Source organism: Pseudorasbora parva, chromosome 7 (assembly GCF_024679245.1).
Source record: "Pseudorasbora parva isolate DD20220531a chromosome 7, ASM2467924v1, whole genome shotgun sequence".
NCBI classification, from domain to species: Eukaryota; Metazoa; Chordata; class Actinopteri; order Cypriniformes; family Gobionidae; genus Pseudorasbora; species Pseudorasbora parva.
The window spans coordinates 27,432,914-27,452,640 of record NC_090178.1 but is presented as its reverse complement, the minus strand read 5'-3'; the positions used below and the strand labels follow the sequence as shown (position 1 = coordinate 27,452,640).

At 45.6% G+C, this 19,727-nt stretch overlaps 1 protein-coding gene and 1 long non-coding RNA gene across 3 annotated transcripts; one reads left to right on the top strand and one right to left on the bottom strand.

Annotated features, from left to right (window-relative positions):
- Nucleotides 1-468: 468 nt before the first annotated feature.
- On the top strand, nt 469-18,023 carry znf526 (zinc finger protein 526). Of its 2 annotated transcripts, none has more exons than XM_067448884.1 (8): nt 469-927; nt 3,516-3,817; nt 3,907-4,067; nt 9,566-9,673; nt 12,334-13,124; nt 13,225-13,351; nt 14,008-15,606; nt 17,242-18,023. In XM_067448884.1, the coding sequence occupies exons 2-8, from the start codon at nt 3,562-3,564 to the stop codon at nt 17,401-17,403; spliced, it is 3,204 nt and encodes a 1,067-aa protein (XP_067304985.1). In that variant the 5' UTR covers nt 469-927; nt 3,516-3,561; the 3' UTR covers nt 17,404-18,023. The 2 variants fall into 2 exon arrangements, with proteins under 2 accessions (XP_067304985.1, XP_067304984.1); XM_067448883.1 differs by having other exon boundaries at nt 470-927; nt 3,557-3,817.
- LOC137083153 (uncharacterized) lies at nt 4,272-8,020 on the bottom strand. The gene is made up of 2 exons (XR_010906461.1): nt 7,817-8,020; nt 4,272-4,490 (listed from the first exon to the last, which is right to left on the bottom strand). It is a non-coding gene; the product is annotated as an uncharacterized lncRNA (long non-coding RNA).
- Nucleotides 18,024-19,727: the final 1,704 nt, after the last annotated feature.

Below are 19,727 nucleotides of genomic sequence, written 5' to 3'. Positions count from 1 at the left end.
GAAATGGTTTCTAAATACTATCAGCAAAATATACTAAATTTGTAATAATCTGGCAATGTATGTTTAGTCCACTCAATATACCATCTTAAATATAAAAATGTACTTACTATAAAAATGTCTACATTTTAAAAATAATATTCACAATTAATCTAATTTCCATTATTTAGAAAGCGCAAACCCCTAATCCCAAAACATGTCAAAAACTTGTCCATTAGCATAAATGTAGATTAGTGCTTCCCCCCTAATAATTTGGGGAATGAGAATGGAAATGTGTTGATGTCAATGTATATCATTTGTGGGACTAATAATAATATTTATATGTCGGCCTTACACATTTCAAACGCAAAAAATGCGATTATGGTTTTCACCTTCTGTAAATGTCGTGTTTTGAGATGTTTATTAACGAATTTATTGGTGTTACATCAGCATATATAGCCTCACATTCACATAAATGCTTCACTAGACTGTCCATCACAACAGCTAAAGTTTGACAGGCAGTCTTTCTGTCCAATCACCGCCTTGCACAAACCACACGCGAACCCCCATGGGGCGGGGCAGCATGCACAGAGCAAGGAACAGAGGCCAGACAAACGGTACATTTCCATATCCACGATCGTGTTTACGTCAATATACGCAACAAGCAGTGCGTCGCGCAGAATAATACTCGTTCGCCGCGGTGAGAAACGCATTGTGAACACCGTAAAGACGAGCGCTGCACGAGAAATTGCCCATCTGCAGCGCGCGAGGCGAGGTTTCGGAAACGGTTGGGGAAAGAAGGCCTCCCCTCAGCGTTCTTAGACCTGCGGGAAAAAGTGAAGAGCGCCGCCTGACGACCGCCATACAGCGGGGTGGCTCGCTCAGGAGACAGCGGTGCGCTGCATAAGCTCTGGCAAAATCTGAAGAGCGCCACCAACTGCTCGCCACAAGGTAAACAACTCGTGTGAAACCTGCTAAATGATGTAGTCTGTGTGCATTATTACTGTTAATAATAATTACTACATGAAGCTGCTTGATAGTAAGGCGTATTTTCAATCAGTTGGTTTTCGACATCTGCATTAGCAATATTCTTGTCGTTTATGATGAAGCGCAGATTGTGGACTTTATATGCATTACAACTGCCATATGTCATGCACGGTTTAGGTAAAATATTAAGTATGAAAAATCCACATTATGTGCTTCAATAATAATACATGTTTAAATGTTATAAATAAATAAATGTTTTCATATGTATCTTACAGTGTTGACAAAAAGTATGTATGGACACAGCTATGAAACCTTATATTTATAACTTATATATAGAACTTTTCTCCAGAACTAGTAGTAATATTAAGTTATTCGAAGTCTGTCCTTGGCTGATTTGTACGCCGGGGTACATATCAGCTTAGGACAGACTTCAAATATTAAACTTAATATAATATTACACTACAGTACCTGACAAAAGTCTTGTCGCTTGTGTACAAATTGACCTAAAGTGCCGCTGAAATATATTTCTAATCAAGATTTTTTTCCAAGAAATGGCTCATTTTAATCCCACTAGCTTTTGTGATAATGTTTCAGTGAAAAACTAAACTTTCCAAAAGTATTCTAATATTCACAGCTTGGTAAAGCCCATTGAGTCAATTTTTGCAAAGACATAAGTGTTGTCACCTTGTCATATGAGCTTTACCTGTGACTAATAATGGATCAATTAGGTCTCAAGTGTGTATAAAAAGAACCCCAGTACACTAGACCTTCACATCAACTGCAACTAGACCTCTGCAAACATGCCTAAGATTCACCCTGAGACTAAAGTTTTGATTATCAAGAGGCTGAAGACCAGATCCACTGCTGATGTAGCAGACACCTTCAATGTGTCTCAGCGTCAAGTACAGAGGATAAAAAAAAGATTTGAAGAGACTGGAGACGTTTTTGACAAGCCCAGGTCAGGCAGACCCCGCAAGACAACTGCTCGAGAGGACCGTTTGTTGGGTTGAAAATCCAAGGCCAGCCCATTTTCCACTGCAGCAGAGCTCCACGAGACCTGGTCACCTGAAGTCCCTGTGTCAACCAGAACAGTTTGTCGGATTCTGTCTCGAAATGGCCTCCATGGTCGAATCAGTGCCCAGAAGCCAGCACTAAACAAAAGACAATTGAAAAGCCGTGTGGCATTTGCCAAGGCCCAAAGCCTGCTAAAAGGATGGACGTTGGAAAAGTGGCAGAAGGTGGATTTTTCAGATGAATCTTCTGTTGAATTACACCACAGTCGCTGCAAATATTGCAGGAGACCTACTGGAGCCAGAATGGATCTGAGATTCACCCAGAAAACAGTGAAGTTTGGTGGTGGAAAAATCATGGTCTGGGGTTACATCCAGTATGGGGGTGTGCGAGAGATCTGCAGGGTGGAAGGCAACATCAATAGTCTAAAATACCAAGAAATCTTAGCTACCTCTCATATTCCCAACCATAAAAGAGGCCAAATTTCGCATACTTCCATCTCCACATCAAAGTTCCTCAAGGCGAAGAAGATCAAGATGCTCCAGGATTGGCCAGCCCAATCACCAGACATGAACATCATTGAGTATATGTGGGGTAAGATGAAAGAGGACGCATGGAAGACGAAACCAAAGAATATTGATGAACTCTGGGAGGCATGCAAGACTGCTTTTTTTAGCTATTCCTGATGACTTCATAAATAAATTGTATGAATCCTTGCCAAACCGCATGGATGCAGTCCTTCAAGCTCATGGAAGTCATACAAGATATTACATTTGGATCTCACAGCACCACAACTTAATTTGCTGACATATTTTTGTATTTGCTGTAAATTTGATCAATTTCTATATAGGCGACAAAACCTTTGTCTTGCCAAAATTTGGCCTTTCCGTCTTGATTAAATGATAAATATTTTTCCTGTGAACATTATTTATTTCAGTGGATTAAACATCATTTGGGAGGGTTTTGGCTTTTTTATATATGAGCTATTTCTAACACCAATTAATTAATTAAAAGTCAGGTTAATATCAGGTATTTCTAGAAAATAGATAAGCGACAAGACTTTTGTCAGGGACTGTAGTTTGAGAAACACATATAAATGGAGTACTGAATTATGGGTGTTTTTTTTTTTTTTTTTTGGCTGTTGAATTATGAAATGAAGAGATAATCAAATGAAATGAAGGATATTATAGCGGGCGACAATCTAAGTGGAAATGTTGATATTTTAAAAACTAAATGGTGGATAAGTGGTGTGACATGTTTTGTCCTATGTGTTGATGATTATATAAATTACGTCTGTAATATCTATATAATTAGTGGCCTGTGGGAATCTGTTCCTGAAAAATACGTTATGGAATCTAAAATGAAAGTGCAAGGCCAGAAAATTTGTCTGGGAGTCTGTCTGACATATCTGTATGAGTTGGATTTATTTTATCTTTTTATACCAGGTTGTTTTTAGGCTACGGATTAATTTATGGCATGGGAATATACTGAACGCAGTGACTGTGACTCATCATAACCCCAGCACTGTATTTTCTCTTCAGCACACCAAAAGTCTTCACATAGGTTTTAAACTGTTCTGCAGTTACCATGAGTGAGCAGGAGTATGTGGAGCATCAGTACATGTGCAGCGAGTGCCAGCAGCTGTTTAATACGCTGGAGGAGGTGCTGGTGCACCAACAGATTCACACCGGAGCAGAGGGGGACGAGGTGGAGATCCTGCCGAGCCTTGAGGACTGTGATGCTGGGGAGAGTCAGTATCAGTGCCTGGAGTGTGGAGCCATCCTGAGGAACCCAGACGAACTGCTGCTACATCAAGAGCTGCACATGAGAGAAGCAGGCCAGGGTGAGTGCAGTGCTTAACAGGTGTACTGTACACGTCAGATTGTCTTGTTTGGAAGTGCATGTAATCAGCACCCTAATGCTTTTTTCCAGAGCTATGTGAGGTCACAGAGGTGGATTCTGTCGATGCAGAAGTGCCAATCCAGTACCAGTGTCTGGAATGCCTGGCTCTCTTTGACACACCTGAACTGTGGTTGGCACACAGACAGACACACAGCAGAAGCAGCACCCATAGCAGCCTGAGCACTGACACGGTGAGTATGTACACACACACACACACCTGGGTATCCATGCTTGCAGATCTGATTCTCTCAGCTTTTTAATTGATTCGATTCTGGTTCATTTGGGAATGTTCCCGCTTTAATGTTGATTTGTAAATGAAAGTAATTCTCTCTCAGCTAATTAACTGTAGCAAAGTTCGATATAAGGAGGAAGGAAGAGGACAAAGGGGTCGGCTGGACGGTTGATGCTTGCTCTTTATTTTCTCAATAAACTTGTCAGCACACACACATTCAAGTGTGGAATCTCATAACACGATCTCTCGATCACTTCCGGGTCGGCACTTCCGGGTTCCGGTACTCAGTCTCTGTACATGGGGGTTCGCATCAACCGTCCGGGTTCTCTCTCTCCTCGATCTCCGGTTCCACTGCTGTTTTATCCCCTCTCCGCGCTCATTACTAGAACAAGAGACAGGTGTTATTAATTTGCTTCCAACCCACTCACGTACCGCTTGTCCCGCGGCTCTCTCTCCCGCTGCAGACCTCGCTGAACCACGCCCCCCTTGCCACATACCCCCACCGCCCGACTCAGGCCGGGGAGCCGTCCGGCCTGCAGCCCCCCCCCCCCCCCCCCCCCCCCCCCCATTTCTGGAGAGGAAGTCGGCCACAGCCATCTGAGCACCCGGCCTGTGGACCACCTGGAACTTAAAAGGCTGAAGAGCTAGATACCAACGGGTGATCCGCGCGTTGGTATCCTTCATGCGGTGGAGCCACTGGAGAGGAGCGTGGTCCGAACAGAGGGTGAACTCCCGCCCCAGAAGGTAGTAGCGGAGGGTGAGAACGGCCCACCTGATGGCAAGGCACTCTTTTTCGATGGTGCTGTACTTAGCCTCTCTCTTCGAGAGCTTACGGCTAATGTACAGCACCGGCCGCTCTCCCCCCTCCACCTCCTGGGCCAGGACTGCGCCCAGCCCCCTGTCCGACGCGTCAGTCTGCAACAGAAAAGGGAGAGAAAAGTCAGGGGAGTGTAAAAGCGGCCCGCCACATAGAGCAGCCTTAACTCGGGTGAAGGCCTGCTGGCACGGCTCCGTCCATTGGACCGTATCTGGTAGCCCCTTTTTAGTAAGGTCAGTCAGGGGGCTGGTGAGGTCCGAATAATTTGGTATAAACCGTCTATAATATCCCGCCAGCCCCAAGAACTGCCTTACCTCCTTTTTGGTCTTGGGCCTCGGGCAGGTCGCAATTGCGGCGGTCTTATCAATTTGGGGACGCACCTGTCCATGACCCAAGTGGAAGCCCAGATACCTTACCTCCACCCGCCCAATTGCACACTTCTTCGGGTTGGCCGTGAGCCCCGCTCCCCTCAACGACCTCAAGACCGCCCGGACATGTTGCATATGCCGCTGCCAATCGTGACTGTAAATCACGATGTCGTCCAGGTAGGCAGCAGCATATGCGGCATGGGGACGCAAAATCCTGTCCATGAGGCGCTGAAAGGTAGCGGGTGCCCCGAACAAACCGAAGGGAAGCGTGACGAATTGGTGCAATCCGAACGGCGTGGTGAAGGCTGTTTTTTCTTTGGACAATGGAGACAAGGGGATCTGCCAATAGCCCTTCGTTAAGTCCAATGTCGAATAAAATCGAGCCGTGCCCAGCCGATCAAGCAACTCGTCAACCCGCGGCATTGGATACGCGTCGAATTTCGACACTGCGTTCACCTTGCGGTAGTCCACACAGAACCTGACCGAGCCGTCGGTTTTAGGGACCAAAACGATCGGGCTCGCCCAGTCACTGTTGGACTCCTCTATTACTCCCATATCGAGCATTGCCCCTAATTCTTCCTGAACTACTTTTTTTTTGTGTTCAGGTAAACGATACGGCCGGCTGCGAACTACCACGCCCGGCTCGGTCTCGATATGGTGCTGAATTAAGTCGGTACGGCCCGGTAGGGGCGAGAACACGTCGGCGAATTCCGCCTGTAGTTTTGAAAGATCAGTGAGTTGGGACGGTGAGAGGTGATCTCCCCCAGGGGCCAGTGCGACCGATTGTGCTTTGATGCTCGCCTCTGGCCCGAGATCATCCTCTCCCCCGATCACCGTCGCCAACAACACTGATTCGACCTCATTCCATTTCTTCAGGAGATTGAGGTGATATATTTGCCGTGCTCCGTTCCTATCGGACCGTATCACTTCATAATCGAGGTCTCCAACCTGTCGAGCGACCTCAAACGGCCCCTGCCATTTCGACATTAATTTAGAGCTCGATGTTGGGAGTAATACAAGCACTTTCTCTCCCGGTGTGAATTTGCGTAGTCTCGTACCCCTGTTATACGACCGGCTTTGGCGGTCCTGGGCTTGCAACAAATTCTCCCTAGATAGCCGCCCCAAGGTGTGGAGTTTTGTTCGCAAGTCCAGCACATATTGAATTTCGTTTTTGGCCAAAGAAGGCCCCTCCTCCCAAGTTTCTCGTAGTACGTCCAGCACCCCACGGGGCTGTCGTCCGTAGAGAAGCTCGAAGGGGGAAAACCCCGTGGAGGCTTGCGGGACCTCTCGCACAGCGAATAAGAGGGGTTCTAACCACCGATCCCAATTTTTGGCGTCTTCCTGTACGAATTTACGGATCATGGATTTAAGAGTGCGATTAAATCGTTCGACCAAGCCGTCTGTTTGTGGGTGATAGACGCTTGTCCGAATCGATTTGATGCCCAATAACCCGTATAATTCGCTTAACGTGCGTGACATAAACGCCGTGCCTTGATCAGTGAGGATTTCCTTCGGAATCCCCACTCGGGAGATTAAACGAAACAGTGCGTCCGCAACACTCTTCGCCGAGATGTTGCGGAGAGCCACTGCTTCCGGATATCGTGTTGCGTAGTCCACGATAACTAGCGCAAAACGATGTCCGCTTGCGGATCGCTCTAATGGCCCGATGAGGTCCATCGCAATTCTCTCGAAGGGGACCTGCATTAATGGAAGGGGGCGCAATGGCGCTTTTGGGGAGGCCAGGGGATTCACCAACTGACATTCAGGACAAGACGCGCACCACCTGCGCACATTGTCGTGAATGCCTGGCCAAAAAAATCGGGTCATTAAACGATTCAGCGTGGCCGCCTGTCCCAGGTGGCCCGCCATTGGGTTAGAGTGAGCCGCCTGGAAAAGCATTTCCCGGCGGCTCTTTGGTACTAACAACTGGGTTGTATCCACTTTTGTCTGAGCGTCTTGGGTCACTCGATACAACCTATCCTTAATTATGGCAAAATAAGGATACGTGACGGGCAAGGCGGGTTGAAGGGACTGACCGTCGATCGTGCGGACCTGGTGGAAAGCATGTTTGAGGGTATCGTCTTGAGACTGCTCCAGAGGGAAGTCATCGCGGTCCGAGAGAATCAGTCTCTCGACCCCGCTCGGTTCCTCTGAAGCAGTTCCCGAGGGTCCCGTATCAGTCTCACCAACCTGCACTCGCACCGCCCCGTTCCTAGCCTTGTTCCCCCAAGCGGCATCCGCGCATATCGACCCCAATAACGCCGGAAAGGCGGGCCAATTTGTCCCCAGAATTAGCGGATGCCGGAGGTGGGGACTAACCGCCACCTCAACACTATGATTTTCTCCCCTAAACTGTATCGTGACTGGGACAACCGGATATTCCACCACATCCCCGTGCACACACCGCACCTTAACCATGCGGCTTGTATCCAATGCCCCAGGCTGCATCAGGCTTTGATGGATCGAGGTTTGGTTACAGCCTGAATCCACCAATGCCTGATATGTACCCCCCTTGATACTCACAGGAACTTGGTACTCTCCTGCTTGATCAGGGGTGGCCCGCTGAACGTCCGGGACCCGGATCATTGTCCCGATGTCCATCATTGGACATCGGTCCACAAAATGGTCCGGGTCGCCGCACCGCCAGCAGGCCAGCCCAGGCCTGCCCGCCGCCCCTGCGGCGGGGAGTGGGTTGGAATATGAGCGCGGAGGGGGGGTGGAACCGGAACCGTTATCTCCCTGGGCGGGGCCCTCGAACTCCCGTACTGCCCTGGGCCCATTCCACCCCGACCTCTGGGGGGAATGCGAGGGGGCCCTGGAGGGCGGGACCTAGGGAGAGGGACAGGGTGAGAAGGAGAGACAGAGGGGGGAGAGAGAGAGGGAGAGGTTAGTCGGGGTTCGCCGACCCCTGGGCACGCCACCAGATGGTCCTCCGCCAGGTTGATGGCCGTCGTCAGCGACGTGGGCCGTGGCACTGGACCCACTCGGCGGTCTTCTTGGGTAGCCGAGCGATGAACTGCTCCAGTACCACCAGATCGACGATGTGGTCCACGTCGCTTCCACCGGCCAATAGCCATTTGCGGCAGGCGTCCCGGAGCTGGTGGGCCATCGCGAAGGGCCGGCCGGTCTCCCCCCACTCCAGCGAGCGGAAACGCTGACGGTGCTGTTCGGGGGTCCGACTGACCCGCTGGATGATGGCCCTCTTCAGATCTTCGTAATCCAGGAGGTTCGCCACCGGCAGTTGTTGGGCGGCCGCCTGGGCTTCTCCGGTGAGCAGTGGAATAAGGCGCACCGGCCACTGTGCCCGGGGCCACCCGCAGGCCTCCGCCGCTTTTTGAAACAGGTCAATGAAGGCCTCGGGATCGTCCTGTGGCCCCATCTTGTGTAGGGGCACGTGGACCGGTGCGCTGGCGAGCCCGGCGGCTTCGGTGTGAACCTCCCGGTCTATCCAGCTCCGGAACCTCTCGCGGTCCTCTTGCTGGCCGCGGACGATGGCCTCGAATCGGCGCTCCTGGTCCGCCCGCAGCTCCAGCATGGACTGATGTTGTTCCTGGTGGAGGGCCGCGAGAGAGGTGATAATGTCCGCAAACGGCGTGGCGGAGGGCGTTGGAGTAGTCATGGCGGCGGCGCGGTCCTACTTCCTTCCCGGGTTTCGGCACCACTGTAGCAAAGTTCGATATAAGGAGGAAGGAAGAGGACAAAGGGGTCGGCTGGACGGTTGATGCTTGCTCTTTATTTTCTCAATAAACTTGTCAGCACACACACATTCAAGTGTGGAATCTCATAACACGATCTCTCGATCACTTCCGGGTCGGCACTTCCGGGTTCCGGTACTCAGTCTCTGTACATGGGGGTTCGCATCAACCGTCCGGGTTCTCTCTCTCCTCGATCTCCGGTTCCACTGCTGTTTTATCCCCTCTCCGCGCTCATTACTAGAACAAGAGACAGGTGTTATTAATTTGCTTCCAACCCACTCACGTACCGCTTGTCCCGCGGCTCTCTCTCCCGCTGCAGACCTCGCTGAACCACGCCCCCCTTGCCACATTAACCTTTTGAGTTTTGACTTAGTATATTATGACAATGTGTATTTACATAAACAAACTATACAGTTCTGTGGATATCAGCAAAATAAAACATTACTTAAGCAGCAGGAGAATAATTATCAAGATCTTTCAAACGAAAATTGTAATTAATCAGAACCTCAGTATTTTTACCCAACCTTACTGAAGAACTATCTTCTAAAGTCTAATTTAATTTTGTGTTCTGTTTCAGGAATATGTTCTTCAGGCAGATGGTTCAGTCACTCCGGTTCAGTTGCTCAATGTGCAAAATCTAGTTCTGGATGAACAGAGGGCAGGCCAGATCCTGACTCTAGCCCAGGTCTGTTGCACACGAAGTACATTTATATACACACACAAAAAATACATTCTTTGAAGAGGTTTGTTTTGCACTGATTTAACCAGATGTGATGCAATAAAAGTGAAGTTTGATTTCTAGTTCTGTCGCTGAAAACCGTTGTTGGAAATACGTTGCAATATGCCAACTTAAAACAGTGTTAGGATCAGGCGCCAGATTCTCAAAAGTTCAAGGGAAAAATACAATTCTTCTTTACTATTTTCTTCTTATTTTATCTACTTAAAGACAAAATCAAGTTTTTAATGTTGTTTATAAGTGTATGTGATATTTTTAAAATGCTTTAAAAGGGATAGAATACTCAAAAATGAAAATTCTGTCATTAATTACTCATTAGCCCTCATGTCATTCCAAACCTGTATGAAATCTGAGAGCTATCTGGTCCCTTCATAGACAGCAATTTAGGCCCCTTTCCACATGAACCCAGACCTTTCTCAGTCCAGAGTGCCTTCCGTCTTATGCCCATCATCCGTCTCTGTTTTGGTTGTGTGTTTTTTCCTGTGTTGTCACTCGTCATCTGACCTCACACACTAACCTCACGATAACGGCCACCTACAGTACTGTAGGCCACAGTCTGTAGGCTACTGCAGATGGCAGTTATCGCGAGGCTAGTTAAAGAGCTCAGATTAGAAATGTTTTAGTTTTTTTCCTCCGGTATTATTATTTTTTTAATAACGCAGGTTAAAATACAGGATATTTAAAGGAAAATACTAATACGGGAGGACGGCGGGAAAGGATGGTAAAATACGGGACTATTCCCGGCCAAAACTGGATTCTGGTAATGATAAAATAACAATATACATTTGCTACTTCACATGTGTTTTATTAACGCCAACCCTATACCTACTCTTACAATAATGCAAATACGGTAATTTAATGACGCAGTATATTGATGTGCGCATGTCCAGTGCCCATAGTATCCAATGTTGTAAAGAGCAATACCATTGTACAGCGTTTATTACAGTAAAATTGGCCACTCATACAGGAGGCTAAAGAAAAGTTTTTTTCACAGGAGATTTTTGTAATGTCATCTAATTTGTGAGATCAAAGATGAGTTGTAAGGGATACAATTATTGACAACAGGAGGACTTTAAGATGATAAAGTTAATTGTAGCCAATCAGCAGTGGGGGCGTGTCCACTCATGATGGGGGAGGAGATAATAAGATTTGAAGAAAGACAAAAAAAACCTGACGTGCACCTCTCCAAAAATGTAACAATTCTATGCGGACTGCAGGTGCTGTCATTGGTCTGCCAGAACCCCTCCTTCAGGGGTACACATGCTCCCTCATCAACACGGACAAGCACGCAGAAGTATAAATGAAAATCGGCTTATAGCCCATGGCGTAGCCATAGAGGCTACGGTGCAGGTTCGATGCAAAATAAATTAGCCTTAAAGGGTTAGTTTACCCAAAAATGAGAATTCTGTCATTAATTACTTACCCTAATGTTGTTCGACACCCGTAAGACCTCCGTTCATCTTTGGAACACAAATGAAGATATTTTTGTTGAAGTCCGATGGCTCAGAAAGGCCTTCATTGACACCAATGTCATTTCCTCTCTCAAGACCCATAAAGGCACTAAAGATGTCGTTACAAAGTCCATCTCACTACAGTGACTCTACAATCATTTTATGAAGCGACGAGAATAGTTTTTGTGTGCAAAAAAAATAAATAACAACTTATATAGTGATGGGCCAGGTTCAAAACAAAGTTTTGACAAAAGTTTTGAACCATTATGAATCAGCAATTGATTCATGATTCAGATTGAACTAACCCTTTAAGAGCCATTACAAAAGAGAAACACTCCGCAGAATATCACTGGGAAAAGAAATGTGTGATCAGGCAAGAGCTTTAGGACCTGTTCTTACAAACTTCCAGTAAATTCTCTTAAAGGGATAATTCACCTCTTTTTCATATTAAACTGTTATTCCCTTAACTAAAACGAGTTGATACATACCTCTATCGTCTCAGTGCATGCACTTAAACTCTCTGACGCGCGGTGACGATCTGATAGCATTTAGCTTAGCACACTAAGCCCAGTTCATTCACTACAGTACCAAACAGAGATCAAGTTAGAAGTGACCAAACACCTCCACGTTTTCCCTATTTAAATACAGTTACACGAATAGTTGAACGATCAAGTATGATGACAAAATAAAACGTGGTGCTTTTCTAAGTGGATTATAAAGGAGAACTATAATGTATGGCGGAATAGCATTCTGAGAGTACTTCGGCTCGGCGCAGTAAAAAGTCCTGGCTAAAACATCCTCCCTCACATCTCTCCCTCCCTCTCTCATTTCTGTCAATAGGGGGGAGGGGGAGATGTAAGGGATGTGAGGGTTTGCTAAGCTAAATGCTATCAGAATGTCATCACGCATCAGAGCGATTAAGTGCACGCACTGAGACGAGAGGTATGTATCAACTTATTTTACTTAAGGAAATAACAGTTTAATATGAAAAAGCAGTCAAGTATCCCTTTAAGAAATATTTTGAATCTGGCCCCAAGTTCTACCCATCTTAATCATTCTGAAGGTTCAGTGTGATAATGTATGGGCCTATTGACATATTGTTTTAAGATGCTGTAGGTCCCTAATTCCTAGCTTACCATGGTTGCCTTTATTTTTCAGGCTCTTCGAGAGCAGGAAAACCCATCTAAATCTGCAGCCAATGCCAGAACGATGCTAGTACCAGCAAACGCTTCCCTTCCCGGCTCCACCTCCGCGATGCTCCGCCTACAGTTCTGCTCTGCCCAAGCGATCGCTGATGGTTCTGCCTCAGCAACTCTTCGAAAAGCTAAACTCCTCGCCCCTCTCTTACCTGCCGATCCTATCCGTCTGGACAATATGGCCACTCTGAACCTTCTCCCTTCCTCTGGTCAGGTGAACACACTAAATAAGGAAAATGAGGAAATTTTAATTATCCATCCTTATGAGTGTTCTGAGTGTAATCTGCTGTTTAGCACACCTGAGGATTTCCTTCAACACCAGGGGGAGCACTTCTTAGGCCAGGACAAAGAGAGTGGGGACACTGGGGTGATGGTGGGCTATGAAGACAATTCTGGGGGTAAGGAAGATGAAGGAAGAAGCGACGGATCTGAAGAATGCAGCAAAGTTGGCAAAGTTAGTAGTGGGAGACGTACATACACTGCCCGCTCAGCTACTTTGGGTTTGACATCGTCGATCTCATCCAGCAATCTTCAGTGTGAGGAGTGCAAACGAACATTCACCTCTGCCAATCGGCTTGTGGCACACCTTCGCGTGCACGAACAAGGAACACACGAGTGCCCAGAGTGCGATAAAGTGTTTAAGAAGTTGGTGTCTCTTCAGACACACATGCGCACACACTCTGGCGAGGCCCGTTTTCTGTGTGTGGACTGTGGACATGGTTTTACCACAGAGATGACTCTTATGATACACAGGTACTAACACACTCAAACTCTATAGCCAAACATCAACTTGCTTGTGATTTTCATACTCTCTAATCAAACATGGCATTTTTGTTTCGTCTTCTCCACTAAGGAAATCCCATACATCTGAGCCACTGCACAAATGCCCATTTTGTGCCAAAACCTTCACCAACATGACCAAGTTCTTGTACCATCGCCGCACTCACAGAGTACGTGAGCCAACCACACCAGTCTCTCAGGTAATAGTTGTTTTTAGGAAATTAGCGATGTGCAATATTGGTATTGTGGTTTTTTCTATATTAGAGATTCAATTTATTTTTTAAGTTATCCACTTCAGTCAATATTGATATATATCGTGCAATATTTCCTCTATTATCTCCTTTAGATTGTCTTAGGCCTTCACAAAATTGAATCTTTAAAAACACTGGGGATGCACTGACATGACAATTCCATCCAAAACTGATATTCTGATGCACAATATATGGACCATCATATTGGTATTGGTAATATATTTTCATTTTTAAAGGGATAGTTCACCCAAAAATGAAAATTTGATGTTTATCTGCTCATCCCCAGATGTAGGTGTGTTTGTTTCCTCGGTAAAAACAAAAATTAAGTTTTTTAACTCAAACCATTGCTTGTATAATGCATGTCAATGGGGTGTTTTTTTATGAGAGTCACTATAGTATGAGAGTAAAAAACACATAGACATACAAATCCATAATAAACCCTGCGACTCGTGGCGACACATTTTACAGTGCACATAAACTGCAGAACATAATAATTACACAAAGGCCTATTATATAATTTCCTTTCCTTAAAATGGAACTGAATGTAAACTTGTTAACAACAACAAAGTAATTGTGAGATTAATTCAACTCTCTCCCCTCTGCAGTTTGTACTGGCACAGCAGTCACCTCTCTCTATCATCCAGAGAGCAAGAGAACGAGAGGCTTCGTGGAGGAAAGAAAGACAGGCAGTGACAATTCCTCATGTGAAAGATGACATAAAAGAGTCAAGCGACACCGGTCCCGTGCTCATTGAAGGTATTGCTGTGGTCTCCCAGTCTTCAGAACCGGCAGAGAATGGGCTTTATGCGGAGCACTCAAACACAGAACAAGTCCAAAATGGAGGGAAAATGCTGGCAGACAACTCAAACCATTTGGCTACTGCCATTGTGGAAGGAGGGGGAGTGGGGGAAGAGGAAGGTAAACACAGGACTCCTGCTGTTGAGGAAGATCCAAAGTTTCAGTGCTCCATTTGTAAAAAAAGATTCTCCTCACAGGTCCGTCTGTTGCGCCACCGCCGAACGACTCATATGACCGAGAGGCGTTTTAAATGCAACATCTGTGGGAAACCGTTCAAAAAGCAAATCCATCTGCGAAACCACCTGCGAACACATACGGGCGAGCGGCCGTTCCAGTGCAGCGTATGCGGAAAGACCTTTTCCTCTCTTGCGAATCTTTCCCGCCATGGACTCACACACACAGGAGTCCGTCCGTACCGGTGTGACATTTGCCACAAAGCCTTCAGCCAATCGTCAAATCTACGTCAACACCGTCAGCATCTTCACAGCAATGCAACACCCTCACCCTGTCCAGACTGCTCTGCCACTTTCATTCGTCCCGCTAAACTCGTAGCTCATCGTTTTCTTCACCACCCAGGGTCACCGGCGCCTTACCCCTGCCCGCACTGTCCCGAAGGGTTCTTGCGCAAGCGGCAGCGAGACATACATTGCCTTGAGGAGCATCCCGACCAGGCACAGCCACATTGCATCTCTCAGGACTCCCAGGTTAGAGGTCAGCAGGATTCGACAGATGACACAGAGCAACAAAGTGCTCCTTCAATGACAAAACCCAATCTGGATTGCACTATTTGCGGCAAGCGCTTAAACTCTCCTGCAAATCTTCGCCTGCACCAGCTAAGTCACGGACTTGGGCCCGGCCGGCCACGAGGCTCCAACTCCGCCCTTGGGAAGTCCCATCCCTGTCCGGTGTGTGGAAAGCTGTTTGTTTCAGCCTCGAGCGTTACACTGCACCAGAGAGTTCACACCGGCGAGCGTCCATATCCTTGCGCGATCTGCGGAAAACGCTTCCGCCAGAACACGCACCTGCGGGAGCACCTCCGCACGCATTCGGGTGAGCGGCCATTCCGGTGCGAGTTCTGCGATAAGGGCTTTGTGCAGAGCATGCACCTGGCGGAACACCGGCGCACACACACAGGCGAGCGGCCGCACGCTTGCGCAGAATGCGGAAAGACATTCAAGACGGTTTCGAACCTTAGAAACCATCGCAAGACTCATGCTCGTTCACAAAAGCAACAAGAGTCGGAGCACAGCGGAGAAGCAGTGCCTGCGGAATCCAACACAGCAACTATTGCTGTCGTGGAGGCTTCTGAGATGGACATAGCAACAGCAATACCATCTTTCTGCCAGCAGGGCATGCAGCTTGGACAGCCGCAAGTCATTCAGATACAGACATCTAACCTGACACAGGTCTGTATGCTTATGGAAGCCCATTTCCTCCACTAAATAAAAAAAGATATAGAGTAATTGCGACTTTTTATCTCAGAATTCTGACTTTTTTATTCACAATTGCTCAGAATTCTGAGATATAAACTCGCAATTGCGTGATATGTCACAATTGGGACTTTTTTTCTCACAATTGTGAGTTATTAAGTCAGAATTGTGACTTTACAGTGAGGAAAATAAGTATTTGAACACCCTGCTATTTTGCAGGTTCTCCCACTTGGAAATCATGGAGGGGTCTGAAATTGTCATCATAGGTGCATGTCAACTGTGAGAGACATAATCTAAAATAAATAATCCAGAAATCACAATGTATGATTTTTTTAACTATTTCTTTTTATGATACAGCTGCAAATAAGTATTTGAACACCTGTCTATCAGCTAGAATTCTGACCCTCAAAGACCTGTTAGTCTGCCTTTAAAATGTCCACCTCTACTCCATTTATTATCCTAAATTAGATGCACCTGTTTGAGGTCATAAGCTGCATAAAGACACCTGTCCAACCCATACAATCAGTAAGAATACAACTACTAACATGGCCAAGGCCAAAGAGCTGTCCAAAGACACTAGACAAAATTTTACACCTCCACAAGGCTGGAAAGGGCTACGGGGAAATTGCCAAGCAGCTTGGTGAAAAAAGGTCCACTGTTGGAGCAATCATTAGAAAATGGAAGAAGCTAAACATGACTGTCCATCTCCCTTGGACTGGGGCTCCATGCAAGATCTCACCTTGTGGGGTCTCAATGATCCTAAAAAAAGGTGACAAATCAGCCGAGAACTACACGGGAGGAGCTGGTCAATGACCTGAAAAGAGCTGGGACCAGCTCCTTCCCTCAGTTAGAGCATTGAAGATGGGTTGAGGCTGGGTCTTCCAACATGACAATGACCCGAAGCACACAGCCAGGATAACCAAGGAGTGGCTCTGTAAGAAGCATATCAAGGTTCTGCCATGGCCTAGCCAGTCTCCAGACCTAAACCCAATAGAGAATCTTTGGAGGGAGCTCAAACTCCGTGTTTCTCTGCGAGAGGCCAGAAACCTGACTGATCTAGAGAAGCTCTGTGTGGAGGAGTGAGCCAAAATCCCTCCTGCAGTGTGTGCAAACCTGGTGAAAAACTACAGGAAACGTTTGACCTCTGTAATTGCAAACAAAGGCTACTGTACCAAATATTAACATTGATTTTCTCAGGTGTTCAAATACTTATTTGCAGCTGTATCATACAAAGAAATAGTTAAAAAATCAAACATTATGATTTCTGGATTTTTTATTTATTTAGATAATGTCTCTCACAGTGGACATGCACCTAAGATGACAATTTCAGACCCCTCTATGATTTCTTAGTGGGAGAACTTGCAAAATAGCAGGGTGTTCAAATACTTTTTTTCCTCATTGAATATCAAGCAATTGTGAGTTTATATCTCAGAATTCTGACTTAATAACTTGCAATCGTGAGAAAAAAAGTCAGATTTCTAAGATAAAAAGCCCCAATTACTCTTTTTTTATTTAGTGGCGTAAATGGGCTTCCATAATATGCTAGTTTTGCTGTTTTGTTAGAAAAAATTTGTGCATTAAATAACGGTTTATATTTTCTCTCCGTTTCAGACTCAGGGCATGCCCACGATCATGTGTAATGAGTTTGGAGAGACTATAGCCATCATTGAGACGAGCGGAGACCTGGCAGAGGCCATCGAGCTGTACCACACTGCACTGGAGGGTGGCATTAACATGGAGGCCATCACTGTGGACAATCTGCAGTTATTGTGAGAGAAGTGAAGAACAGTAGTGCAGGAGCATAAATAATATCAGATTGCTCAGAACAAGCATAGAGGCAAAAAGCTGAAAGGCAGAGGTTGAATTAGGCCAAAAGTGTTGCAAATTCCAGACATTGTATTAATTTCCATTAAAGTTCTTGAATGTGTGAATACGAGTATCTCAAAAAGCCATTCTTACCATAGCCATATCATTCAAATATTTTCAGCCTTGTTTTGAATTTGAGACAAAAATATGGCTGATTTTAGAGGGACAACTGAAGTCTGTCTTGCTGATGCACTGATATGCTGCATGACATCGAGTCAGATAGAAGGCATAATGGCACAGAATTAGAAAGGCACACACCCACGGACATTGGAGCGAGTTCATGCTAAAGGATGATTCCTGGTTTACATTGTGACCTGCAGTTCTTGCGAGGGCATTGAGCCGAAGAGAAAAAAAAAACATGTTAGTGCTCATCATGGACAGACATTATGCAACATCACTGAGATGGACAAGGGATCCCCATGTGTTACATACATTGCATTTCTCTGTCTGTACACTGAATGTTTGTAGCTTTTTTAATGTTATGATGCTAATTTGGAGAAGTCTTGCAAATAAACTTAAACAGTTTGTCTCTGTCTTCCTGTTATTGCTTTGAGGAAGTGTAGTAATAACATAACTAGACAGATCATGATGTCACAAGGGATTGTTAAAATATTAACATTTGTCATAATTTCCTCACTCTCATTTAGTTTTAAATCTGTATTACTTTATTATGATTATTTATATATATATATATATATATATATATATATATATATATACACATACACACACACACACACAGCTTTTCTTATATTGTTTATTCTGTTTTTTACTCTACTCAGGCTGAATGGAAGGACTCCCACCCTACACACACACACACACACACAGTGGGTACGGAAAGTATTCAGACCCCCTTAAATGTTTCACTCTTGTTATATTACAGCCATTTGCTAAAATCATTTAAGTTGAATTTTTTCTAATTAATGTACACACACACAGCACCCCATATTGACAGAAAAACACAGAATTGTTGGCATTTGTGCAGATTCATTAAAAAAGAAAAACTGAAATATCACATGGGCCTAAAGTATTCAGACCCTTTGCTGTGACACTGATTTATTTTACTCAGGTGCTGTCCATTTCTTCTGATCATCCTTGAGATGAATCTACACCTTCATTTAAGTCTAGCTATGTTTGATTATACTGATTAGACTTGGTTAGGAAAGCCACACACCTGTCTATATAAGACCTTACAGCTCACAGTGCATGTCAGAGCAAATGAGAATCATGAGGTCAAAGGAACTGTGAAGAGCTCAGAGACAGAATTGTGGCACGGCACAGATCTTACCATGGTTACAAAAAACATTCTGCTGCACTTAAGGTTCATAAGAGCACATAATCTTGGGATAGCTAGAACCCTAGAGCTGGCCGTCTGGCCAAACTGAGCTATCGGGGGAGAAGAGCCTGAAAGCCTGCATGGAGTTTGCTAAAAAAAAAGACCTGAAGGACTCCAAGATGGTGAGAAATAATATGTTCTGGTCTGATGAGACCAAGATAAAACTTTTTGGCCTTAATTCTAAGCGGTATATGTGGAGAAAGCCAGGCACTGCTCATCACCTGTCCAATACAGTCCCAACTGTGAAGCATGGTGGTGGCAGCATTATGCTGTGGGGGTGTTTTTCAGCTGCAGGGACTACTAGTTGCAATCGAGGGAAAGATGAATGTGGCCAAGTACAGTGATATCCTGGACAAAAACCTTCTCTAAAGTGTTCAAGACCGCAGACTGGGCCGAAAGTTCACCTTCCAACAAGACAATGACCCTAAGCACACAGCTAAAATAATGAAGGAGTGGCTTCACAACAACTCTGTAAGTGTTCTTGAATGGCCCAGCCAGAGCCCAGACTTAAACCCCATTCAGCATCTCTGGAGAGACCTGAAAATGGCTGTCCACCAACTTTTACCATCCAACTTGACAGAACTGGACAGGATCTGCAAGGAGGAATGGCAGAGGATCACCAAATCCAGGTGTGAAAAACTTGTTGCATCTTTCTCAAAAAGACTCATGGCTGTAATAGCTGAGCAAAGGGTGCCTCTACTATGCTGAGCAAAGGGTCTGAATACCTAGGACCATGTGATTTTTCAGTTTTTCTTTTTTATTAAATTGCAAAAATGTCAACAATTCTGTGTGCTTCTGTCAATATGGTGCGCTGTGTGTACATTAATGAGAAGAAAAGAACAAATGATTTTAGCAAATGGCTGCAACATAACAGAGTGAAAAATGTAAGAGGGCC

Bases quoted from the DNA above. Each gene is read 5' to 3' on its own strand.
- znf526 (XM_067448884.1), top strand. From the start codon at position 3,562: ATGAGTGAGCAGGAGTATGTGGAGCATCAGTACATGTGCAGCGAGTGC. The intron at 4,068-9,565 runs GTGAGTATGTAC...GTTCTGTTTCAG, and splicing joins GCAGCCTGAGCACTGACACG to GAATATGTTCTTCAGGCAGA. The intron at 15,607-17,241 runs GTCTGTATGCTT...TCTCCGTTTCAG, and splicing joins AGACATCTAACCTGACACAG to ACTCAGGGCATGCCCACGAT.